This window comes from Pteropus medius, unplaced genomic scaffold (assembly GCF_902729225.1).
Source record: "Pteropus medius unplaced genomic scaffold, Ma_sr-lr_union100, whole genome shotgun sequence".
Taxonomy (NCBI): Eukaryota; Metazoa; Chordata; class Mammalia; order Chiroptera; family Pteropodidae; genus Pteropus; species Pteropus medius.
This window is the reverse complement of record NW_024341496.1, coordinates 5,504-32,883: the sequence shown is the minus strand read 5'-3', so window position 1 is coordinate 32,883 and position 27,380 is coordinate 5,504. Positions and strand designations below refer to the sequence as shown.

At 46.5% G+C, this 27,380-nt stretch overlaps 1 protein-coding gene across 2 annotated transcripts in view; it reads right to left on the bottom strand.

Moving 5' to 3' along the window:
• GYPC (glycophorin C (Gerbich blood group)) overlaps nt 1–25,831 on the bottom strand; it is a 49,208-nt gene extending 23,377 nt beyond the window's left edge. Inside the window, exon 1 of one of the 2 annotated variants that reach the window (XM_039850775.1) lies at nt 25,374–25,831. In XM_039850775.1, the coding sequence (XP_039706709.1) occupies nt 25,374–25,410 (37 nt within the window). In that variant the 5' untranslated portion in view covers nt 25,411–25,831. The remainder of the gene's footprint in view (nt 1–25,373) is intronic. The other variant, XM_039850782.1, reaches the window with a different exon arrangement.
• Between the last annotated feature and the right edge of the window lie 1,549 nt (nt 25,832–27,380).

Sequence of the window (27,380 nt, the reverse complement as noted above, 5' to 3'; positions counted from 1 at the left end):
TTATAAAGACTCTGGACCTTTACAAATTCCTGCTTGGCCATGGAGTTAGGTCATGTCACCTCCTCTAAGAAGCCATCCCTAACCTGCACACAGGTCTGTGTGCTCCTTCCAATATTTCTGCAGGAGCAGCAAGCTTTAGCTTTCTCACAATATTTTAGGCTTTGCAGGCCACATGTGTTCTCTGTTGCACATTATTCTCTGTTTAATTGTTTGTTTGTCTGTTTTTTTTTTTTACAACTCTTTAAAAATGTTAAAACCATTCTTAGCTAGTTGACTGTACCAAAACAGGCTGCAGGCTAGATTTAGTCTGCAGGCTGTAGTTTGCTGAATAACTTGTTCAATTTACCATTAAAATGCTTTGCACACTAATTTTTGAGCTACTAGGAGGCAAGGATTGAATTTTATACCTCAATGTTTGACATAATGCTAGGTGAATAAATAAGTGATGTTGAATAAAAAATACTGACATGTCCCAACTAACTCTTTTATCAACATTTTTTTTCTAGACACCTGCATCTCACATGTTAAATAAATAACCTCCCTAAGACTCAAGTCATCTATTAAACTGTCACTCCACAGATGTACCCTGAGCTTCCAATGATATTAATGGCTGTCATTTATTAAGTCCCTGGTATGCAGCAAGCCTTTGTAGAGTCTCAGGGACACAGAGGTAAAGCCAGTATCCTGTGTGTGTGTTGCATGTGTGCGTGTGTGTGGGTATGTATGTGCATACATTCCTGCCTGCGCATGCATGCATGTGCGTGTGTGCTCACATGTGTGGTTTAAGCATACACCACTTGACATTTGTGAAGCAAGGGTCACAATGACATGCCCTCCGTGGTCCCTGCTCTTCAGCTGGATCATGTACATTAATCCCTACCACCTCTCTGGAGGACTTAATTCACTTAAACAATCATATAATTGCATTTTCAGCATAATTAGGTACCTAATTACATGACTAAATGTCCTCGATCAGGCTGCATGTGTAAATAATGATGATTTAGTTAGCCATGCTTTGTTATTAGGTTTCCAGAAGGCTCATCAGTTGGCGAACAGGAGGCGGAAAATGTTTTTCTCCTTCCTTCATTGGGTTTGACAAGCAGAAACTGCAGAGTCCTATGTCCTGTTGGGAAAGCCAACAGGATGGTGAGGACAGCAGGAGGTGGCAGGGGACTTGTGCAGCCTCAGATACCAGTTCAAAGCCTCAGGTAGAGCTTGTCAGGTAAGGACATTTAGTGCTTGCATTCTAAAGACAGACAGAAGTACTTCTCCACAGGACATACTAAGGGGAGGCTGGAGTGACCCAGAGACAATGAAATCTCCAGGTTAGGGACTAAAAAAGGCAAAGATGCAGTGAAGGATTCTTGCAGGAAGGAGCGCCACAGGAGCAGGAAGCATGTATCCTTCCTCCTCTTCCCAGCCAGTGAGGAGCCACACCAGGTGCTGTCTTCTCCCACCCTGGGCGGAGGGTGCTGAGCCTCACTATTCCTACATGTGCAATGGGACCATGAGAGAACCCACCTCACAGGGTGATTGTGAGGATGACATGAGATGATATGTATAATCAGTGTGGTGTGAGTTTGTACACAACACATGTTAGATGATATTGTGAGGGATACCACTGTAATTTTGTTTTCCGCTGGAGCTGTGGTTGAAAAGGGTGCTAGGAAAAAGAGTGGTCATTTTGATTTATGTATTGGGAGAAAATTGCTTGAGGCGGTAGTGACAGTAGGGCAGAAGCACATCAATAAACTGCTCTTTACAGAAATCGTCTTAAAGTGCTTCCCGGGGCATCCTGATACACAGCATGGGAAGTCTGGGTTGTGATGCCAGAAATGCAATGTAAGCCTTGGCTCCCTGAGACCCTCTCTAACTCTCAGCTCACTCATCTGTAGAGAGGATGCACCTGTATGGCTCCCAGGGGGCAGTGCCCAACACACAGAAGCTCCTCTTATCATCCTCATTTATTTAAGAATAGCTCCTACGCGTGTGCGCGCACACACACTCACACCCCACACCACCCGCCGCCTCCCCCACCCCCACAGAGCACCTCTGGATGCAAGGTCCCTGGTGGGGAGGCTCAGGGAACCAGTTTCTGTGACTTGGGGGGAGGAAGTGCTTGTTTATCTTCTGGAACAGTTGGGCTTCCTGAGCACTTCCCTTTGTTCTCTTAGCCCTCCTTTCTCCTCGGGGTTTCAGGACAGGAAAGGGGCTTCAGGAAGTCAGCAATTCACCTCATTTTGCAGCAAGTAACAGAGGCAGGAAGTTGCCTATTCCTGGTTCAAGCCCCTGTGCTGTCTTCGTGCTTGGGGAGGAAAGCCATTTTCTTCACTAGTTCCCCGCACCCCCAACGCCTCCTCTCCACCCTCCCGTTTTTGTGGTTGATGGAGATACTCTCTATAAGTCCCAATCCATCACCCTAGCACACTGCTGCTCCATCTCCCTAGACCCTGACCCAGTTAAGGTCTTGTGATTGATATTTCCCCAATATTAATATTTCAAAAGCAAAGGAGCCATAAACACATACATAACTCTTCAGTCAGTTGAAATCTCATGACACAAATCAATTGTCATCTAAATTAAATGTTACTTTCATAGAAAGTGATAAATGCCCTGGAGACTAATCAAAGAAAGCCAACAAACTTAGCAACTTGTTTCACTTTAGAATTTTATAGGTTGCCTGATTAAAGTCTGACAACTGGTTAGTGTTTAATGACCAACAGGAATGGTGAAATGGCGCATTCCTGCCAAAACAGGATGCTTTGCCTATCTTCCTTGTCAGTGATCTTAGCACTTCAAAAGCGGATTTGAAATCTAACATAATTTTAGGAGAAGAAGGGTAAGTACAAACACAACTTTTTATTCTGCTAGACTGGTATACTAAGTTCTTAAGCAAACCAAGTAACAGAATGAAAACAGAGTTACCAAAAAAGACATTCACCAGCTGTAGGGTTGGGTCCCTTTGAGTGATCAGTATTAAGGACTCCCAGATGAACCAGATGGTCTAACAAATTTCAAATAATTTTATTCTTTTTAGTATGGATAATTTTATATTGAAACAAATGCGGTTTTTTTAAATTTTACACCTTTCGAATAACAATTCTGAATTGTGTTTAGGGAAATATAAAAGCTATGGTTTTAGGAGAAGGAAGAAAAAATGAATAACTAAATTCAGTACATATCTTGAATATGTACTGAATTTGTTTTTTGAGTTTGTTTATTGTCCTTTCTTTATTTTCCTTGTCTTATTACTTCTTCTACCATCTCTACCACATTTACTATCACTTTATTATTCATCCGCTTGGTCAGTAATGAGCAATGAAGAGTCTTGAAGATTAGGTTAGAGAAGCTGGGTTTTGTCTTGTGAGCACTGAGCAGGTAAGAGATTACAGAAAAAGAGATTCTCCAGAAATTCTGAAATAATACAGGGATGAAGAGAAGGCGAGGCTTCTCTCTTCCAAGTTTAGAAGAGCATTTGGGAGGTACCAAGAAAGGATCAACATGACACAATGAGAGACCTATGGGACTGAGAGTATTGGACATGCAGAGGGAGGTATGTGTGTGAGGTGGGAGCTCCAGGAAACATAACAGACAAGGCTGGGAGTCTTGAGGATTATAGAATTTGAGTTTCTGGCAAGAGTGTAATTAGAAATTGATGAAGGAGACATCAGTGCGATGGGAATGATGGGAAAGTTATGAATGATGATTTATTATTTTGTATTGAAATATATCCAGTTATTGAATCACTTCCACAATTACATTATTTAAAGTAATTTTAAAACTTTAAAAATTAAGATGTGTTTCAGATTCTAAAATGTACATAGAAAAATAGGTTTTTAACCATTGTGGAAGGCATCCATGAGATGGGTGGAAAGGATGAATGAGAAGAAAATCTTGAAAGCTTTTCTGAAGATTTTTAAGGCTAGGAATGCTCCATCTACACAGAAGTCTTTGCAGTTGGGGATCTGGCCTGGGACTTGAGTGGGTGGGCTCGCTCACAGCAGCAGCAGGAGCCTCTTGTTCATGGTTCTCATCACTGGCTGTACATTAGAATCACATGATACCCAGATTCCATCCTTCTAGGGTTGCCAGATAAAATGTAGGACCAGTCCTAAATAGCTGAATTTTAGATAATTTTTTTTTTTTTAGTATAAGTATGTCCCAAAAATTGCATGCCGGCTCCACAGACTGTTCAGTTCTTTGTCAGCTCACCAGATAGACTGAGAGTTTCCTCTCAGTCTTTGCAGGGACATTTACAGAGGACAGCACTGGGGTTTCCTAGGCCTAAGCCAAAGCCACAGGCACAGACAGCCTGAATTCCACATTTCATCTCACATGTTTACAACCTTCTGTCCCATGGGAGCCCCTAGTAGGTCCCGTGGACTCCAACTCTATTTCACAATCTCCAGTTCTGGCTCATGCTGTTCCTTTTGCCTGAAATGCTCACTCTTGGCCTGTCTGGTGAATGTCTACACATCAGTCCACACTGGTCCAGCTCCACCCACAAAGGATGTCTGTTCTAACCTCCCAGGAGGAGTGACTTCCTGTCACTGCAGACAGACTCATAAAACATGTCAGAATGACTCCGGGATGCAGGTATCATCTTCCTCCTGGTGTTCCAGCATTTTTCAAGGTGGCCAGCACACAGTAGGTGATGTGGGCCTCTTTGGGTTCATCTTTTTTGGGACTCTCTGAGCTTCCTGGGGTTGTATGTCTATTTCCTTCACTAGGTGAGAGAAGCTTTCCAACATTATTTCTTCAAATAGCTCTTCAATGTCTTGTTTTCCTTCTGGTATCCCTATGACATGGATATTTTTACATTTATTAGTGTCCCATAGGCTCCTTAATTTATTATTATGGTCTTGGCTTTTTTCTCGCCATTCTGATTGAGGGTCCTTGGCTCCCCATCCTCTATATCAGTGGTTCAATCCTCTTCTTTATCCACTCTGTTTATCCCATCTAATATTTTCATCTCAGATACTGTGTTCTTCATTTCTGACTGGTTCCCTTTAATAATTTCCATTTCCATTTTTATATTTTTTATTTCTTTGTTGAAGTTCTCATTGAATTCATCTATACTTCCCTTGGGAAATAGACATACAACCCCAGGAAGCTCAGAGAGTCCTAAAAAAGATGAACCCGAAGAGGCCCACACAAGACACATCATAATTTAAATGCCAAAGGTTAAATACAAAGAGAGAATCTTAAAAGCAGTAAGAGAAAGCAGTTAGTTACCTACAAGTTAACTAAGACTGACACCCCTAAGCCTGACAGCTGATTTCTCAAAAGAAACTATGCAGAATAGAGGGCTTGGCACAAAATATTTGATGTGATGAAGACCCAGGACCTACTACCAAGAATAATTTATCCAGCAAAGCTATCATTTAGAGTTGAAGGACAGGTAAAGAGCTTCCCAGACAGAAATAAGCTGAAGGAATTTATCACCACCAAGCAGGTATTACAGGAAATGTTGGAGGGACTCCTTTAAGAAGAAAAAACATGTATCAAAAACAGGAATAAAGAACGGTAATAAGTACATTCCTATCAATAACTACCTCAAATGGAAAAGAATTAACTGCTCCAACCAAAAGCTAGGGAGGCTGAACAGATAAGAAAACAAGACCCTTACATATGCTGTCTATGAGAGACTCACTTTAGATTAAAAGACACACTCTGACTAAAAGGAAGGGGATGGAAAAAGATATTGCCTTGGTGGACCTAGAGGATATTGCTCTGAATGAAATGGGTCAGATAGAGAAAAACAAATATCACATGCTTTCACGTATATATGGAATCTAAAGAACAAAATAAACAACAACAACAAAAGTGGAAATAAACTTAGAGATACAGAGAATATTTTGAGGGCTACTAGATAGAAGGGGGTTGGGGAGATGGCAAAAAAGTCAAAGAGATTAAGAAGTACAAATGGATCGTTGCAGAATAGACATAGAGATGTAGAGTGTAGCATGGGGAAGGTGGTTAATAATGTAATAAATATGTAAGGGAAAGAGGGATACTAGATTTAGTGGAGTGACCACTTTGTAAGTTATGTGGATCTCTTTTCACTATGCTGTACAACTGAAACTGGTAATTATTGTATGCCAATTATATTTGACAAAAAAACCTCATTAAATTGTACAATGTAAATATGAGCAACTAATCATCTATTATGTTTCAATAAAGTGGTGAGTGGGGGAAGCTTACTAAGTGAAAGCTCCTCTCAGCAGTCCAGTGAAATATAGCAGGAAAAATCACCAGACGAGTAGTTATGAAAGCAGGAATTTCCAGTCATTGTTAAACCAACTGACTCGAGCACTTACGAGGTGCGAGGTAATAAAACTCATCTCCTTCATTTATCTCCTCACACTGCTGAGAACTGTCACATATACGAGTCTTGTGACTCTAACGATGACTGTGATGCTCTGACTGATTCCAGGCAAAGGATTTGAGAAGCCTCCCTCGTGCCTTCTCCAGACACCAATTCACCTGAGCAGTCACCCTGGCTGGCCCTCTTGCCCTTCCCCTTGGTCTGCCCTTTCTCTGGTTTCAGCGTTTATCTGCCTTGGTGTCTGAAAGAGGCTCCTTTCTCAATATTTCAAGATATTCCAGTTGTAATCCCAGGCCTGGAGCTCAGTCCCCATCTCAGGGCAGACCATCTGCATCACCCTATTTGGGCATTTGAGTCAGGAGCTGCTCTCCCTGTCCTTGTTGCCAGGCTTAGCATAATGTCTGCTCTGAGAAGCTACCCTGGCCCTCCTGCAGGTCCTCTGAAGGTGGGCTTCATTCCTCTGCACCCTTCTTGCAGGCCATCTCACGGTGGCAGCACCTCCGGGGAGGCTCCAGTCACTGGGCCAGGGTGCCCCTCGGCACTTTCTGACCCACCCTGTGGGGAACGCTGCTGTCTTGGCCTTGTCTGGAGGGCCCTTGCCCTCTATGAATCTGGGTGCCTAAGTCCTTGGGTGGAGGGCAGTCAGGAAGTCACCAGGCTCATGCTGGCTGGTTTTTATAGGTCTGCTCCATGTTGGGGCTTTCCCTGAATCTTATCACACCAATGATGCTTCTCATCAAAACCTGTTCTCATGGGACAGCCACATGTCTGTCATACTACTCACTAGTTTAAATCCTCTAACAACCTTGCCAGCAGGATTTCCATCCCTGCTTTATATAGGAAAAAATTCAGCCTCAGAGATATCATTACTTGCCAAGGACAGAGTCAGGATTCACATCCAGACCTGGACCCAAAGGTCCATTGATGCCTCACTGCTGTCCCTGGCCCTAACCTGCCTCTTAGGGTGGAGCTGAGCTGGTGACAGAGTCCTGGTGGCCAGCAGCGGCGATGTGCTCTCCACCTGTGGAGTCCTGTGGTTCCTGGGGGGCCCTGGGCACAGCGGCTCTGTGAGGCAGAGATGACCAGCCCATTTTACAGACTGGACAACTAAGGGCAGAGAGGCCAAGTCACTTGCTCAAAAACATAGACTGTTAACCTAGTCTGTCCTTCCCTAAAGACAGAAAGTTTAACAGTGACCTAAGCTTAAAAGAAAAGGAGTTAACTTTTGAAGGCAGAATTTCTGTCTTCAAATGGGGTATGTGTGGTGCTGTGCGTGTGTGCGTGTGCGTGCGTGCGTGTATGTGTGTGTGAGCTTTTTGATCTCCTTCCAATCAGAGCTCCCAGGAGGGAGGAAGGCAGCTGTGCTTTGGCGGCCGGCAAACCTGGCTTCGAACCTGATCACACATTAGACAAAACACCTTAACACCTTCCCTTTCCTAGTCTCAGCGTCCTACTCATAAAATGGGATCGGTACTACAAGCCCCATAGGGAATTTTGGGCAGGCTCAAATGACACACATAGTCCTGATACACCCATGGGAGGCACAGTTTCCACTGCCATGTTCAGAGTCCTAAGGCTTCTTTAGAGTCCTTTACTCCATCAACCATCCTTGTCAAATCTTTGTTCCCAGGTCCTATTGCTGGTAGCCACCAGAAACCCACTTTGGTGTGTAAGAAAGAAAAGAAGCTCCCTGTATCTCATTGCCCCTATTCTGGGGGTTGGGCCTCAGGGACAGGTCTGAGAAAGCAGCTGGTGAGCGGCTGGGCCCAGGCTCACTTTATCAGCACAAGGCCCGCCCAGTGTGAGCACCAGATCCGCCTGCAACTGCCTGATAAGAGGCTCAGCTTTCTTTACCGTTGGGAGACTTATCAGAGGCAAGCCTGGGTGAAGGAACCATTTCCATCAGCGTGAATGAAGGGGAAGGAAAAAGGGTTCCTGGGAGAAGTATAATGCCCTTGCACTCAGACACAGCCAAGCTGGCCACCTGCCTGTGAGGCAAACATCTGCAAACAGCTGATGCAGACAGGGCTCAGGACAAGGCACCTATGCATCCCCCTCAGGAGCAAGTGGAGACCCTCAGATATGCGTCTGAAGCTCACAAAGGCCTGAGTTGAAATCAGGCTAGTTCTCTAAGGGCATTGACATTCCAGTCTCTTCGACATGTGCATGTGGTGTTGGTGGGGGTGGGGGTGGGTCGGGGTGGAGCAGGCAGTGCTTAAGCATGAAGCCATTTGTCTCTTTAAAACTGTAGCACATAAAGCACATGGCATCATCAAGAGGAGGGCACTATCTGTCTGTAGGTGAGCCTGTGGGAAATAGAGGCTGTGGGACACAGAGGCTGTGGAATCAAAAGACATCTGAATTGCAGTGCTGGCTCTGCTATTTGCTATTGGTGTGGCCTTGGGACCGTTACCTATACTTTTCCCAGGAACACTTAGGACACCCAGCTATAGGAGGGCCCAAAACCTCTTCTCAACAGGTATAAAATAGCACTTTCCTCCTAGTGGGCTGCAGTGAGATCAGAAGTGTAAATGTGAGTGAAGCACTCCAAGTACAAACAGATGCCTAGGCGGCTAGACTTCTGGCTGGGCCTTCAAGTAGAGGTGACAAGTCATACATTTAAGTAGCAACTGGATTCCCACACTGGGACCATGTTATCTGCAGGAAGGAGACGCTCAGGATGAGCTGCTGTGCTGTGTTTAAGTGGCTTTGGATTTCCTCAGACTAAGCATAGTGGTACCCAAATATGAAACAGGTGAAAACACCCTCCTGACACCCTTTAGTCTGATGAATCTGTCAACTGTCACCCCTGACAGGGGTGGGTTGGGGAGAGACTGAGGTGATAGCATCCTGAGTTCTAACCTGATCTGTAGGAGCCTGAGCTGGTCTCATCACCTCTCTGATTTTGGGAGATGCCTATATTTCTAGGCTGTGCTTTCATTCTGTGAGGGAAGACTGGGTGAAGCTGAGCATGGTGCAGAGACTTCCCTCCCTTGGCAGGCGGCAGCTTGGATCCCAGGAGCAGCAGCAGCCCAAGACCACCTGTGTCCCCACCCTTTCCAAGTTCTCTTCTTCATGCCTGCTGGGCCAGCCCCTGCACTCAGGGGGAGAAGGCCTCTGCTCTGGGCTCTCTGCTGGGCTAGCACCCCCACCTTACATGGGTCCAGAATACGGGTGAAAGACCAATGCACATTTCTCCAGCCCTTGTGGGCTTGTTCATGTGTCCTCATCACACTCCTAGCTGCTCCCTAAGAGTCTTGAGTGTCCTGTGGACTGCAGGTGCTGGGGGCCAGGGGCACTGCACTCACACTCATTCCCTGTAGAGCCAAGCACTGTCCTGCAGAAAAGCTTCACCCAGAGGTACAATTAGCAATATCAGAGAGGCTTCTGAAAGCCAGCCTGAGTGTATGTGTGTGTGTATATGCACACAACTAAAGCATCTTTCAGGACCACTGAGAATAAACTGAGCCCCTGGTGAAGTCCTTCCTGCCCCTCTCCTATGTTTCAGGCACTCCTCAGGAGTCTTCCACCATCTTCTTCCTTCCCACCACAAGCCACACTGTCCCAGGGCCCTCCTCTCAGCCCCTTGCTAGAGATGCTGAGATGCTGAAAAACTCTTCTCTCAGGGTCATGAGCATCCTAGCAGGGGGCTTGGAGGTCCCAGGACTCAGGAGAATGGTGGAATTTCTAGCATCTAAAACAGGTGCTGAGGGATAGTCTCGTTGTCTTCTGCCACCTCATCTCCTAGTTTACATTTCCAACTCTTCTCTCCCAGCCACTACTAGCCTCCTGGCTATTCCTGATCAGCTGAGTCTCCTCCTGCTTTAGAGCCTTTGAACTTGCTATGTGCTCTGTCTCCTACATCTTCTCTTAGATATTCCTGTTTCCTTTAGGTCTTTAGGTTTCCTTTAGGTCTTTCTCCAACATCATCTCCTGCAGTGGAGATTTCTCTGGCCATGCTCTTTAAATGGCATCTTTTCTCACCCCTCGACCTTCTCTATCTCTCATCCTGGCTTGAATGTCTGCCATAGCATTTAGCACCGTCTGACAACTGAGCATTTTACTCATGTGTCTTATGTTCATTTGTCCATCCCCACAGGAATGTAAGCTCCCCTTTCAGATTTTGCTGTTGGTTTGTCTACTGTCACATCCTCAGGGCCTCTACCAGGGCCTGACACACAGTAGGTGTTCAATGCCTGTACATAGAATGTGACTCCCCGACTACAAGCTTGCTAGACCCACCATTTTATAACTAGCCAAATGGGACACACTTCTTCCCCAGAATCTTCATTTCCAAACTTGAGAAGAGGGGAGAGGCCTCAATAGGTCATGTGCAGTATACCTGGCCTGATGCTGGCATGTGGAGTGGTGTGTCCCTTGGCTTGGGCTCTCGGTGAGAAGCGCTGTTCTTTGAAGGTGGGGGTGAACTGCCTGGCCTTCCAGCTGTAGGTTCAAGGAGAGTCTGTCTGAGGTGTAGCTGTTCTTTCTACCCCTGTCCTTTTGAGGTGAGGACTGTCTGCTGGGAAGCAGCAGGACCCGGGGAGTGTGTATTTACAGAGGGACGGTCAGATAAGAGGACAAGAGAAGGAAGAGACTACAAAGGGGACCCTCCCTTTGTAGCCTGGGCAGATCAGGTCACAAGAATCAAGGCACTTCCTGTGTGCTCCAGTTAGCCAGGCCTGGTCCGAGTGGGTCTCACTGGCTGCTGCATGGTTCCTGATCTTGGCTAAAGGTCTTTCTTCCATAGCTTCTTGTCCATCCATGATGCTGTGGTATCCCCAGAGAGAGGTGCAATGGAGGCTTGGTGGACTCTAAGCCTAGATGTTAAGCCATGAGAGATTTACCTGTTGGTTTAAGTCAGAAGTCGGCAAACTTTTTTGATAAAGGGCCACATAGTAAATAGTTCAGACTTTGTGGGCCATGTGGTCTTTGTTACAACTCTGCCACTGCTGCACGAAAGCAGCATGGACACATGCAAACAAATGGGTGCAGCTGTATCGCAACAAAACTTTATTTATAAAAGCAAGCTGCAGGTTAAATTGGGCCTGTAGGCCTTAGTTTGCAGGTCTTGGTTTAAGTCTCTGTGTCACTTAGTCTCTCTCTTTCCTTTTAGGCTAATATTTGCTGAGTGCCTGCCCCATGCTTGGCCTGGGACTTCACCTACACCTTCTCATTTAAGGTGCCCATAGGGTCAGAGCCACCGAGTGACCTACCTGCACCTTGAACATAGCTGTCATACCTGAAACCTATACTTTCAACCCATGTGATGCTCAGCTGTGAGAACACAGACACACTATCCATGGCTGTGACCTCCTCTAAAGATTATAGAACCTGGCTGTACCCAAGCTCACTGCATCCTGAACACCTTGTGAGGTTGTGAGGACATAGGCACCAGGGTCGTGGAGGCCAACATGGCTGAAATCACTATCCAGAGGTCACCCTCACTTGTTAGCAGTGGAGTCAACACAGCAGCTGGTGAGGTGGCCTGGGTGAGTCCTGCCTCTGATTTAAACCTTATGCAGGGTTGAGGCCATCTCTGTCAGTGAGTGCTGTGACCTGGACCTCTTTTACTTCTCTGGCTGATCACACTGATGGGTGAGGCCCTGTCACCCTGGAGGGATTTTCCAGGAAATCCTGAGCTCTGGGATGTCAGGTCCATGAACAGGACAAATGGCCTATCCAAGTGGCCACAGCCTGGTTATGCTGAAGGCTTGGTTCAGGGAGGCTAGAGGAGATCTGAGCAGTATCCTGCAGCAGTACGAGGGTCACTGAGTGATGGTTGTTGGCTCAGAAAATACATCCTGAGTTGAGGCTGAGGAGAATGCCACCCTCTGCTCTTTTCTCTTGGGGAGGGCCCCACTCACAGGAACTCAAAGAACCACTAGGACCCAGGGGCAGGAGGCAGGGCAGTGAGAGAGGTCAGCCTTTTATCCACCCAGACAGTAAGCCTCTGTTCTCACAGCCAAGGGGCAAGGAGGGCAAGACATGGCCAGGAACTCAGATACTTGTGCCTCTGGGCAGTGCAACCTCAGAGGCTTTTACCAAAGGCACCACCCTGGAAAAAGAGGGAGAGAAGAACAGTGAAAAATTGGGTGGCAGAGATCAAAGCCTCAGGAAATGAATGGCCCAAAAGTACTCCTGAGTGGGAAACACAGCCTCATAGGGCATCTGAACTTTGAAGGAAACCACAGATTTCATCTACCTTTGACTACAATGTCCTCAAAGATATGTTTTGATTTTCTCCGGCATTGTTTGTTTTCTAGGGGAGTGACAAACATTATTTCACTCAAATGAGTTGTTTTAAAATAGCATGTTCCAGAGGTCTTTTCAGAAGCTCCATGATTCTTAAATAGGAAATGACCTAGGGCTAATTACCAAAGCCTGTGATAATACAGTTAAAAAGCCTATTTGAACCAATTTTCTTTCACTGCTCCTGTGAAAGAAAACTTTGTTTTCCTTTGAAACTCCCCATTTCCTGTGTATATGAAAAGCGAGGGTGTGAGGGGTTAAAAGATGGCCAAAGGGTTGGACCACTTGGGTTCAAATCACAGCCCCGCCACTCACAACTGAATCCTGTGTGCTAAAGGTGGAGGTGCAACCTGAAGACTCACCTCACAGTGACAGAGGACGGCTAGCGATGAATGACTGCTACTGGCTAGCTAACATTTCCTTGGCATGTGTGACAGGCCAAACCATCCCCGTACATAGTGGGTCCCCATACAGGTATGTTACTCTGTTTTTACACTCTTCCTTGCAACTTGTCCCTACTTAAGTCATTCCAGGATTCTCAAAAATTGGCATTGATCACTGACAACTTTATCACAAAATCTTAGTTCAACAAGATAAAACTATAGTTAAGCAGAAATTCACAATAAATTTAATATTAGCTATCAATATTAGATAACTTATACTTGGGGGTTATACCTGAAGTTATTCTTTAAACATTTGGATATCAATTTAGCTATATCAGTGAATAAGCACAAGACACAGGCAATTCAATCTGACACGTGAAATCTTTTGACAAGAAATTTCTCACTAGGAGGACTGAGTACTTTTTTTCCTGTCATGGTGTGTATTCTGCTGTCTCAAGAGCCCGCCAATGCTCTGAGGGTGAGAATCTTGTATATGTTGCTTGCCTCTTCTTCAATTCCTAGAGCAGAGGACAGGATACAGACGTTTCTATTGATGAACCAGGAATGAGGATGTATATGATGGTTAGTAAACATTTGTGGATAAACTGGTTTCAGAATTTTCCATCTAGTTTCCTTTCCAATATTTCAGATTTTTTTCATGGAATCTGAATGTTCCGAAGTTTGATAAAAACTTTTCTCATGGAATTAACTGATAAAGTGATTGACAGCTGGGTGTACATTGCAGTCTGGCTATAGGCAAACATTTAACTGCAGTGAGAGCATTTGATGGCTTCATGTGATGTAAATGTCTAGTATGGAAAGATCTTCTGAGATCCAAGCCCTAGAGTGCCATTAGTGACAACAAAACAAATAATGGTTGGACATCAGTTAACCATTCCAGAAAGTGCCAGACAGAAGTTTACAAACTTGGTTACATGAAGTCTTCAGAATCCAGAGATATCTTGAGAGTGAACCATCAAATAGGGACCTTAGAGGGTGGTCACCAGCACAACTGCAGCTGATGGGCTCTATCTTTTATATATTGACTTCATCTAAAAATTCATTTTGTAAAAATGTCATTTCTGATAAAAATTATAGCAGTGACATTTTTTGTGTATGTCTTCCAGAGTGGGAACCCTAGGTGGGAAGCTATTTCTTATGGAGGTTCAGGGATACATGGCCTTCATTCTAGAGGGGACCAGAACTATTTCCTGTATTTAAGCCTGGAGGGCCCAATGGCTCTGAATGGTGTTTTAACTACTTTTGCCATCTTGAGTGTTGCCCTGCTCCCCAATGAGGCTGAAGACCCAATGAAGACAAGGTCTCTGTCCCCTGTGTCTACTGTGCAGCCCTTGCACAAAGGAGAGGCTCTCTGGATTAAAATCAAAGTGCATAACTTGTTCATGGTAATCCAAATGTGGCACTCTGAACAAAAAGCTGAAGGCTTGTGGCTTGTGTCACCTGCTACTCAAAGGGTCGCTGAAGACATGACACTTATAAAAGGACCTCAGGTCATGTAATAGACTGGGAGTGAAGAAGGGTGCATATAGAGTCGAATCTGGAAACTGGCCCAAATTTGATTACTGGTACATGATTGTGCTGCACAGATAACCTCCCTGAGGGAAGATTCCCTTTATTAATAGACTTATTAAAAGATTCTTGTCTTTGTTAATAAACTTGGACTTGGTTCAAGAAGGGAAAGCATGGGAGAAGCAGTGCTGAACTCAACCCCAAAATAACCAAAACCACCTTGCTGAATTCTCCAAAACTGTGTGCCTCTGTTTGCCACGTGGGATTTAAAAGGTCTGGCCTGAACGCCACACTGACCTCAGGGGAGATCACAGACAGAGGGGCTTTGAGAAGCAGAACACAGTGCGATAGCTGGGTGTACTACAGGCATTCCAGACTGAGGCACAGAGATGGGAAAGATGTTTGAGAAATGATGCTGTAAAAAATGGTTTTAAAAGCACGCCCAAGGCCAAAGATGCTGTGGGCAACAGTTTTTCCATATGTTTTCAGTTATCTCTGGGAAGTCAGAAGAACCCATGGACCTGTCTGCTCTGCCCCAGATTGAACCAGACCCCCAAGAGTGCCCCTCTGCCTTGAACCTGGGGGGAGACACCAGTCTGTTGCTGAGAAATGCATGGAAGTAGTGAGGAACATGTGTGTGTGTGGTGGGGGGTGCAGGGAGGGAAGAGCAAGGTACAGGGTAATGTAGGGTCAGCGTCAACAGTTTCTTCCTTTTGGTAATGATGCAGTCCCAGCATCCTCAACATCACACACATCCTGACCCCCACTTAAGAACATGGTGAATGAGTTTCTGTGGTGCAAACAGTAAGCTCTAAGAGGTTGACACGTGTACTAGTCTTGTTCCATCTCCTACACCTGGCTGTGTGAAATTTCCCAAGTCACTTAACTTCTCTGAGCTTCACTTTATTTCCCTGTCAAAGATGGGGAGTAGTACCACTTGAAGAAGAAAGGATACAGATTTGAAAGTGCCTAGCAAGGTATAACATACATTGCAGTCATGGTCCCACAGCTTGTGATATTTCAACAAAAGACAAAGCTTCCAGCCGAGGAGTGGCTCTGTGATGGAGGCATTCCAGGAATTGGTGGGGGCATTATTCTCTCCTAGTGCCCTTGTAGTGACCTTGAAAGGCAGCTGCCCACCGCTTCCCGGGGGAGAGTGAGACCTATGCGTGGGTTGGCCTCAGCTGGCAGGACTCGCACAGTCACAACCGGGTCCTTGTGTGCCACTATGAGTGTTTCATTAGCAGCTGCTGGGCTACCAGGTGGAGGCTGGCAGAAGTGGCCTGGAGTAAGGGTGGATAAATAAAGGCCTTTTCTCCTGAGGCAGGGTGAGTGACCTCAGGGCTACATGGAGCTAGGCACACAGGCAAGGGGGCATGGGCAAGCCTCTCCCAGCATGGTGGCTGCTGGGTCCCAGAGATGGAGAGACACACCTGGCTCAAGGCTGGACAGTGCCAGTGATACACAGTGAGGCCCTGGGGAAACAACCCCTTTGAACTTTAGTCTCCATATTTCTAAACTGGCATTAATAATATCACATCCATGTGATATCTTCAGGATTAAACGAGGTACCATGTATACCCCTGCTGTGTGTGGAGTAGCACAAAGTGAGTGCTCGCCAAGTGCTATTCAGCACCCTGCCCCTTTGCACCTGGGCTAAGATCCACATCGTGGCCTCTGTGCCCCAATCTAGAGTGATCAGTGCAACTCCAGCAGGCTCTCCACAGCTCCTTGTGGGTGCCTCCCCGGGTGGCCTCTTTACACTGAGGTCCCCTATCTTTATCTCTGCCCAGATCTTCCCCTGAATGTCCTTCCAGTTGACACCTGGTTGTCCCATGAGTATCTGAAAGTCACCCTGCTCGAGAGAGAATCTTCTTACATCCTTCCTCTTGGTCTTGCATGTACAATTCTACAAGGAACATGAATTGCTTCTTTGTAATGAAACAGAGTGGAGAAAACTTACTTTTAAACTTTTAAGTGAAGAATAGCCCAATTTCCTAGCTTAAAAAGCCAAGAAAGTTAAGGGGGAGATAGAGATAGAGACAGAAATAGAGATAGAGATAGAGATAGAGATGAGACAGAGATAGAATCAGAGGCAGAGATAGAAGCAGAGATAGGAGAGACAGAGACAGAGACAGAGATAGAGACAAAGACAGAGATAGACAGAGTAAGCCCTGGGTTTCCTCAAACATTTACTTTTGACTCTGAATCTCTAGAGGACAGAGGTAAAAGAAGGCACAGAAGAAGCCACTGCAGCTGCCCTGCCCAGGCGTCCTGCTGTATTGGGCAGGACTGCCAGGGGAGGAGTACGAGGATTTGAGGTAGGGCAGCTACGCAGAGAAGCATCAAAACACCGGGAGCAGGGCAGAATCCGGTAGGAGACTGGCAGTGTGGGGACCAGCACGGACCCAGCCAGCCCCTGGCCTTGAATGGACTGAGATAGGGCCGCAGTATGACCTTCACGGGCCTAGGTGCTTTGACTCCACAAGTCTCTTCTCCCCAAAAATATTAAAAATTGTTTTTTATAGTGGCGTTGGTATAGACAAATGTAATGTTTAGTCTTAAAAGTTCATTTTTTCCTTTAGAGTTTAAAAGAAACAAACATTTTTGTGGGTCTCTAAAAGCACTGTGGACCCTAAGCACTGTGTCTAATGTGCAAGTTGAGCCTGGCTGAGCCCTTCCTAGAAAAACTTGCTGTATGTGAGTATGGGCATGAGGGGTTGACCGTGGCTCTCAGCAAGTCACATTACCTCTCAAGCTTTGGAATCACATGCAAAATGGAGATAAAAATGTCTCCCACAGGGCTGCCAGGGATGAAATGAAATAACTTATTCCAGGTGAAGCTTTAAGTCAGTGAGAGAGTCACCATACGAGGAGAATGGGTCAGGATAATTTATAGAATTTGTAGAAAAGGCAAAAAAAGAGTGTGAAATTAACAACAGCAACAACAACAAAAGGACCAATCTATATTTCCAGGCATAGCTGAAATTAATTCACTTAGATGAGAACTTAAGGAGGGCAATTCAGTGACAAGTCAGTCTTAGGACATGATCACAAAAAGCATGGCCCAGATTTCCCAAAGGAGCTTAGGCATGGAGTGCAGGCTGGGAATGAGGGAGAGGTACCCCTTCCAGGAGGGGGGGACAGCTTTAAAGAACTGCCGAGAGTGCCCCTGCTGTGAACTCGGTCAATGGCAGCACCAAGGAAAAGAAAGACGTAACTGTGAGAGAAAACATTGAAAGGTAAAGCATGTGAGGAGCCAGGTGGGAAGGGAATGGGGCTTCATATGAGCACAGGTTAGGGTGCACAAGGAGTGCTGGGCAGGGAGAGGTCAGTGGGCTAAGCCAAGGAGAATTCAGACCACTGCAGGCCACCGAGGGGTGAATCTTTTACTGGACTGGGAAGGGATGCAGGTAAATTTGGGACCCACAGTGCTCTGTGTAGATCAGGATTTGTCTACACTGGTTAGAACTTCAAATTCATTCATTCATTCATTCATTCATTCATTCACTTAGTGTTTTTAAAGAGCCTTCTCTTCCCCATGGAGAACGAGACAGTGAGATCCCTTTCGCTAAGGGGCTGGTATTCAGGTGAGGCTGGGGAGCAAGGAAGGCCCTCCCAGAGTATCACATAATAAAACTGAGCTGCTAGGCCCTCATGTGTTTTCTGGGCTGCTCTCCACAATCTGATAGAAACACAAAGAGGCAGACATGTTGGAGGCAGCTCTCACAGCTAAGGAGGGAGCAGCTTCCCACAGCTACTGAGGGGCAGTTGCCCCCTGGGTCAGAGGGCCTTGCTTGGGTTCTAGGACCTGCATAGACTCTGCCATCCTGTCTGTGGGTATTATTTTCAGTGGTGAATGGGCAAACAGATAAGACCTGGGAACAAGGAGGAGCTAGACAGTGGGAGGGAGCCAGCATTCATTTAAGACACATTCAAGACTAAGTGAGTAGCAGTGATGAATATATACCAGACACTATGCTAGGAACTTTACCTATAATACATTTAATTTTGAGAATAAATCCTGAGGTAGAAATAATCATCATCTCCACTTATCTGATCAAGACCAGCTATAGAATTTGTGTGGGCCAGTGCAAAATGAAAATGTAAGGTCTCGTATTCAAAACTTAAGTATTTCAAGATGGCAGCAGCGGAGCATTGAACATAGTGAATCTGAGCCCTCTCAGGGCAGGGCCCTGCATGACTGCACAGGTTGCATGCCCATGGAGTCAGCCTTGCCCTGGATGTGAACTGAGACACACAGAGGCCGGGCAACATGTGTTCAAGGCCATAGCCAGGTCAGAGCTGGTCTACGTTTAAACTCAAATCCTTGAACTCCAAAGCTGGTGTTCTAAACTGGTGTTCTAACCTCCTTATCACTAGCAAATCAATGCAAAGCATATTTGGGTTAAAAAGTACAGAAGAGGGACCTGAACTTGAAGCCTCTACTTATTAAAGGCTGTGTATAAAGTTCTAGAGAGAGTGTTCGCTGAGCACAAGAGAAAGTGTCATTCCACAACCAGTGGACTTTGCTGTCCAGTGAACACAGAAGCCACAGACTGGGGCTTACCACCAAAGGCAGGCATGAATGCTTTATCTGGTTTTAATCTGGCAAACCATACTTTCCTTCTTTTTAAGACTCTGCTGAGAATGCATATGACTACAGCTACTGTTAAAATGTGAACATTCTCCTTTCCAGAGTCCAAGGGGGAAAAAAATGGGTCAGCAGGCAGCTGCACAGTTGAACCCCTCATAAAAACGTGCATTGCATGCAGCAGTGGGGCAAAACGGCTGTACTCTCTGCAAGTGATGCGCCAGTCAGTAGACCACATTCAAAATTGAGATAAAATGCCTACATCAGGGTGTGACAGGTGCAGTGGGATAACAGGGCAGCCTTGCCCAGAGCTTGCCCCACACAAGTGCCCAGAAATTCCAGCTCCCTTCAGCCCTACATAGTATGTTGGCCACAATGTTTTGGCAATAAGAGAAGGGAGGTGTGGCTTTAACTTACAGAAGGATTTTGCTAAAGAAACAAGAGAGAATATAACAAAGTGTCATAAGGAGTTATTCATCATAGTTGTTTTAAATTCTGTCCAATAATTCCAACATTCCTGCCATGTCTGCTTCTGAGCCTTATTCTGTCTCTTCGAGTTATGTTTCTTTTTTGCCTTTGGTATGCCTTGAAAATTTTATCGACAGCCAGAGATGATGTACTGGGTAAAAGGAACTGCTGTGATGTGGTGGAGAGGTGGGGGAGGGGACATACTCTACAGTCCTGTGATCAGGTCTCTCTCTGTCACAAGTGTTTTTCAGTTTTTGTCTCTCCCCTTATGTGGGACAGATGGCTAGAGGGGGCTGGAGTTGGGTGTTTCTCTTCCCCCAAGTCTGTTAGGCTCTGATAACACCATACCCTAGCAGGTTAGGCTCTGGCAACTAGTTTTCCTGAGGGCAGGATTTGTTAAGAACAGCTGTTCTGGTGTAATTCCGAATGGTTCCTTTCCCCATCCACTGCTGGTAACTGCAGGATGGGGAGAGGAGATCTTTCTGTGATATTTACTGTGGGGACCTGGTTGGGTTCCAGAAGGTAAATCTCACAATATTACGGAGCCCCCATGACTGGGTCCCCTAGAGTTCTAACTCTCAGAGTTGTCTACACTGAGCCTCCTGCAATGTGTCAATCTTAAGAGTCATTAATGAGAACTGCTGAAGATGTCTGTCCAGAGGAAGGGCAGGGCTTCAGAGCTAGGCAGGTGGCAGCAAGTCCTGCTCAGCTGCTGTCTCCTAGGCAGGGCAGACCCAACTGTAGGGGCCCAGTGGCTCATCTGTGAGGTGGTGATAACCACACAGGCTCTCTGTGGCTGCAAGTGTGGGTGAGGGGAGCTGTGTAGAGGCCCTGCTGAACCCGCCTGGCCTGTGATGGACCCAGTGTCCTGGGCATGAGAGGAAACTGGCTCTTGTCAGCATCTGCCATCAGCTAAGATTTTGCACACTGACATTTCTTCTGGAAGGACGTACGAAAGTTAAAATTTATAGTAACTAAGGGTAGAAGCCAGCATTCCCTCAGAAGTTCAGATTACATAAGGATCTGAAGAAAACCTTAGGCAAAGATGGGCATGGTGGGGAGGCAGGGAGAGGAAGCGGAGGGAGGGAGAATATAAAATGGGACTCAATGCTGAGTGGGAAGGAAGACTAGGTGCTGACTGCTGGAGCCCATCAGTTGTGTTCTAGAATCTGTTTTGGTTTGACTTTCTGTCCATTTTAATTTATTATTTACTGCTGTCCATGTATACGCCAAGTTCTGAACGAGGAGCTATTGAGCATATGATTTTTTAAAAGGCGCTTTTGGCCTTTGGAATGGACATAGGCCTGGGAGCATTGGCCTTTAAGTCATCTGTGCAGTCATCCATTCATTTCTGAGTCACTTCCTGGGCCCCTCTCTGTGCCAGGCCCCAGGAGGGGGGCAGGTGGGGTCATGGAGACCCTTGGCGGGGGGTCAGAATTCCATAAGGGAAGCAAAGCCAGTAATCTGTTGGGGCTGAGAAGTGTCCCCAGGGCTATGGTGGGTGTTTTTCTAGTGTCAGGAGGGCCCTGGAAGGTGGGACTGTATAAACTAGGCCTAAACTGACAAGCAGGTGTGAGCCAGTCAGACAGTGCATGTGTGCATGTGTGTGTGTGTGTGCGTGCGTGTATGTGTCTTTGGAAGGAAGGATGTTATCCAGAGAGTCCAGAGGGTGAAGCTGGAGAGGCAGAGTGGTCTGGACATGAGGAGGGGCCATAAGATGAGGCCCTAGGGCAGCCTGAGATGGCTGTGGAAGGCAGGGTGAACAGAAGCAGCTGGCCCAGTGTGGGTTAGTTCTGACCACAGAAAAGGGAGTGATGGCAGGCAGTGGTGGACCGAAGTTGGACCACAGGCCTGGCTTAAAAGCCATGGTTTTGGGGGCAGGTTCTGAGTGTCTATGCCACACACAGTCCTTCTATGTGCAAAACCACAACAATGATTTCCCAGTCAGCTCCCACAGCGGGAGGGCAACAGAACATAGGAGAAGCAGGCCCACATGCACCCTAACGTCTCCCTCAGGTTGGCCTTTGTAGCTCTGGGATTTGCAGCCTGTGTCCACAGCCTGGTTGTGGCCTCAGCACTTGGTAGCTCTGGGGCAGGTCATCCCCCTGAGCCTCTGGTGTTTCATCTGCATAACGGGTAAGAAATAGCCTGTGAGCCCAGGCTGTGAAGGATGGCCTGTGCAAGGCCCACCACGGGGCTGGCCATATAGGTGCTGCTACTGTTATCACATTATCTAAAGCCAAACTGCAGTTGTCTGCAAGGGAGACTTGGGAGATTACCAGCACCTGAAGTCCAGGTTTGTGCTGATAAAGTCAGTTAACAGCAGCCATAGATACCGCTACTGCTGGGCATGGCGCCAAACCTTTATTCTTTTGTTCATCATGTGATTCCCGTGAAGTAGCTGTTATTACTCCCATGTACAGATGAGAAAACTGAGGCTCTTAGGTATTACCTCTCCAAAGCCAGTAAACATTGGAGGTGGCATCAACCCCAGGGCTGACCCCACAGCATGCGTGGGACTCCAGTTCCTGCTCTGCCTCTAGCTTGCCACGAAAGGGAGGGATGCTTCATTAACTTCTGGGGCATGTTTCCTCACAGGGGGCAGGAACCTGACAGGAAATAGGCATAAGCCATAAAGAGGTACTTCCCAGAAAGAGAAATACACTATCTTCTGGGGGTATGAAAACTTGCGCAGCCTCACTTATAATTATAGAGGCACATTCAAAAGTGACAGTGTGTTTTACTCATCAGATTGGCAAAGATAAAAACTGCACAGTGTGAGTGAGGGTGTTGGCAAATGGCAACTTTCACTTCCTGCTGGTGAGTGTTAGAGATCATGTGACCTTTTGGAAGGCAAGTTTTTAGTATCTATTAACGTTTTAAATGTACACACTCTTTGTCCCAGAAATTAAATTCTGGAGGGAATTTATCCAGAAAGAATGTAAACACATGCAGGTAAAACTCTACTTACAAAGGTTTTCATGGTAGCACTGTGTCACTGGTTAGAAAAAAAAATCGAATAAAGACTGTATACAACCTAAATGTCATTCAAGGAGGTATAACCAATTCATTTGTATATTCATAAATCCAAACTACGCCCTGAGAAGAAGTTACTCTACATATGGTGATAAGGTATAATCTTTAAGATATATTCTTAAGAAAAAAAGTAAGATGGAGTAGAAGACATAAATTTTCATTTTGTAAAATAAAAAGTATTGTGTATACGAACAATACTTGTAGAAGGATTCTCATAAATCAATAAAGTACTTGCTCTTGAGGTAGGTGGAAGGTGTCTTCCTCTTTCCCATTATTAATTCTTCATTCAGTGTTCAAATTTATTTGTTTTTGTTTTGAGCTTGTGTTTGTTGGGCCCATTGAGTTTGCTCAGTCTCTAGAAGATGTTTTGGTTGAGGCTTGAGAAAGGCATTTGCCATCCAAAGAGGCAAAACAGACTTTACTTGCCAACCTTCTCCCGCTGGTGACGGGCCTCTTCCTACTTATTGCAGATGGGCTGATGTGCTCTCACTGCAAATACAGGATGCCTCTTACCCCACAGGACTCTTTCACAGGGTGTTCTACAAGTCCCCAGAAATAAATGCCCAGCCATAGCACCTTAAAAAGGCCCAGGTACTGACTATAACTCCCTCCTCGACCGATATCTGGAGAGGTTTTGAAATGGCTGAGATGTAATTTCTTTTGGCGCTGGATGCAATTCTTTCTGCTCTGTCAGAGGTGGTGAATTCTATATAAAGCTGCTAAACCTGGCCATCTCCTCACTGAGTGTTGACCTCTTCCATCCAAGGGCAAAGCAATGGATTTCTGCACATGACTCATTCGAAATAACTGGCATTAGGGCTTATGGGAACTGGCTGAGCCCAGCTGGGTAGGGCAGGCCTGGCCGGAGTGTAACAGCGGTTCCCCTCCATTCTAAATTATAGTTCTGAGGAATAGTGATGTAAACTGAGACATCCTGCCTGAGTTAGCAGCAAGAAATAGGGCCCCATGGTTCTCCCACAGCAGAGAGCCTGCCATAAATCAAGTCCTGAGGGTAATCTGGAATGGTATGCAAGTAAGGGCTGCATCCTTGTCAGTTCCAGAAGGGCTGTGTTTGCAGTCATTGGTCAAGATCTGAAACTTGAACCCAGAGAACTTTGGAGGGGTAGGGGCTGGAGAGGGAGGGGCAGGGACAAGGCTCTGAGGCTGACAAGCCTGGCCTCTCCAGACTGAGAATGGCTACATGCCTGCATTTCCTAAGTACTTGAACTGGAATGATTACAGTGGATCTGTCCTTTCGGCACGGCCCTACACCACACCTACCTCCCCCCCCCACACACACACACATACGAGCTCACTAGTGTTTTGATTCACATATACAGATGCACACGTGTAAACACACCAACCATACAAGCTACAGAGCCACAGTCTCATGTAAAATGAACAAAGATGCCTGACATTTTTCTAGTACTTAGTTGTGTTGATCTCTGTGCTGAGCCATTTACACACACTTAATTCTCACAACCCACAGAGGAATATCCTACTATTACCTTTTGCTGATGATGAAACTGCCGCTAATAGAAGTTGGCTTGCCTTAGCTAAAAAGAGGCATTTGCTAGGAAGAGGTATACATGATCCCAGTGCGGGCAGCGTGGCTCTCACTCTGACTCCAGTCTGCACACCCAGATCTAGCTGAGCCATGTGCACACAGGCACGCAGTATACTGATCCAGACCTGGCCCCACTCACTCTATTTCGCCCCTAAGGCCTCACAACCACCTGGATTTTAAAGACTTATAAAACGAGTGGGTGTCTCCATACCCATATCATTACCATATTAATTGCTTAACATGATTAGATTACAGACTCAGAATGTCTCTTCTCTCACAGTTTCTAACGACCTAGCCAGTGTGGGGGGTAAGAGGAATAAGCATTCATTCTTTTAAAAATAAATTTTAGTTTTTGATTGCAAAGCCCAACAAGGGAGAAGGGGCGGGGGTGGGGCAGCAATGTTTCTGAACATCCTCCCAACGAAACTCAGGGTTGTATGATTTCCTGTCAGCAAGAAAATAACAAAACGAGCGGGTTTCAAAAAGAAAAAAACAGGCTCTGAGAAATTACAAGCCCTCAATGGTCAATGCGAGCTCCCCCTCCAGCATCTGTGCGTCCCTTTGAACACCAGACAGGGCCTGAAAACAAGTACAGGGATGATGGAGTTGATCTAAAGTTTTCTCCGAAAGCACCTCATGTTCCCTGCCTGGGCGGCCTGGAAACAGCTTCCGAGTTCTTTCTGGGCTGCTTAACGCTCTGCCTCTCCTAGTAGGTCTTTTATTTATTCTCTTAGGGGAAAGTTCTTGCCACAGATACTTCCCGACCAATACGCAAAGAAACAACGAGCAGACGCGGGGGTGGAAGTGCTCTGGGGTCTCTCCAGGCCCAGGGCGCTCATCCAGCGCGCCCGGGTCCGGGCGCAGGGAGCAGACCCGGCGCGCCAGGGTGCGGGGCACACAGCTCGAGCGTCAGGGTCAGCGGGCGCAAAGCCCGCGCGCCAGGGTCTGGAAGCGCAGACCTGAACTCCAGGATCGGTGGGGGAGCAGCGCGGGGTCCTTCCAACGCGGGACTGGGTTTCCGCGCGACCGAGGCGCACCAAGACGTGGGACAGTGCTGGTGTCCTGGCCTGAGCCCGGCATACCTCTGGTCCACAGAGGCAGGGCATGGCCAGAGCCGAGTGTCTCGGCTTGGCGGTGGCTCGGCCCCTGCGCCTCTGTTCGGCCCTGTCTGGAGTTGGTTTCCGACCCCGCGGACTCCTCCCCGCGACGAGTACTCACGGTGGTGGGTTGGCGACGTTGCGTTGAGGCCGCTCATCGCCGACCGTGCCGGGCGCGGTCAAGCAGTGGGCCGAGGGGCCGCGTGGAGCGGTGCGAGGGTCGCACGGGCCTGCTTCTGACCCTCACCAGCTGGAGGAAGAGGCCCCTGGGTCACACTCTGCGCGGGCCGAAGGGAGGGGCTCTAGCACCAGATAGGCAGACTTCATTTATTTTTTCTTCTACAGACTTGGCTGGTGAGGTTTCCACCCCTCCCCCCCCTCTTTTTAAACACATCCGCCCACTTCTAAACTCTTTTATGCTCCAACTTCCCTGCGCAAGAATCACATTTTTCTAACTGTTTTTGTGTCCATCTGCGGCTACCAGATACAGAGGTTGTGGCTGAGAATTCCCCTGTGTGTGGACTGAAAAACTGCCAGATATGACATGACGGCCTGCCAAGGCAGTGTCCGGGACTGTGACCAAGTAGGGACAGACCTGCGTTTGAATCTTGGCTGGCTGCTCTGCCACTCAAGTGGTGTGGCCTCTCAGAACCAAAGGCATTTGTGGCCTGTAAGGCGCTCCTGCCTTGCTGGCCTCTGGGGTGGGGTTGGGGGTGGGGGGCACTGTCCCAATTTATGGATTAATGTTTGGGAAAGATTCTTAGAAAAAAGGATTGCTGGACAAAGGTCATGTGATTTATTTGGATCACTTTTTTTCTGAGACTTCCAGACATAGTGGAGTTTGTGGAGAATTCACTTTCCTTAGGCAACTAAACATTCAACTTGTATTTTATACACTCTGGTTAGTTAAATGGAGTCTACCTGCATCTCCCTCACAAAGAATGTTGTGTAAAATGTAGCATTATATGCCCTCCTCCCCACCCCAAGAGAAAGGTAGGGAGTTTAGACCATGTTACCCTTATATTAAATCACAGCCCCAGGAGACACCCTGTACTTTTCACATCTGATGGCTGATCCTCCTTGTGGGGCTTTCCATTGTGGTTTACCTGACAGTCTCAGTGCACTACCAGGGACAACCCCCTTCCCTTCCCTTCCCCCATTAAGGCTGCTCTGCTGCAACCCTGGGGCACTGTTGCAGCTGTTTCTATATATATATGTGGATGGCAGTACCATCCACATTTAACACAGTCTGAGACTGTCCCTGGAGGTGTGCAGTGTGGATGCTCTCCCCAGCTCCTCCTGGGCTGGACGAACTCCAGGCATATCATTATTAGGACTGCTTGTCTGACACAATGGGAATGTGTTCTTAATTCTCTTTAGTTTGATAATGAAGAACCTCGCATTGCTTATAAAGATTTAGTAAAACTTCCATACTGACCATATATATGTTGACTTCAAGTGAACTATTTACAGAATGCCTTTGGCCGGGTGTGGACACTTTTGAGTCTTGATTTTCTCATCCATATCATGGAGACAAAAACACTTACATCCCAAAGTTTTACAGAGGCAACGTGTCTAAAATAACAATGAGCAGAAAAGCCATTTAATAGAAGTTCAACATTTTGTTTTGTAATACATTTAGGTCTGTGTTGGATAACAGTATCCTGTGTCAGAGTTCATAAATTAAACAACTTTGATTCTCTGAAATGTAGCTGTGGAGCTGAAAGGAAGCCAAAAAATCCAGCAGGTGAGCAAAGGCCAAGTTCCCAGGTCATCTCACCTCACTTATGGGAAGACTTCTCAGAGACTCACTTACAGCCTTTAGACATAATCACAAGACATTTGCTTACTTAATTTCTCAGGTTAGAATAGGTTAAAAGCACCAAAATATAACAAGAATTCCTTAGAGGAAGCCAAAAAACAAATTAACTAACTAAACAACCAAGATAGAAAGCTCGACAAACTTTAAAGGTCAACTATAAGAGCAAAAGTAGCATTTATTTTACAACCAAAGCATCTGGGCTCCAGCTAGGAGTGGAGGCTGTGACGGCACCAGGGTAGTCAAAGCAGCAGGGCTCTAGGGCTCTATTTGTGTTTGCTTGCATCTTCGCTGCCTTCTAGCTGGGGA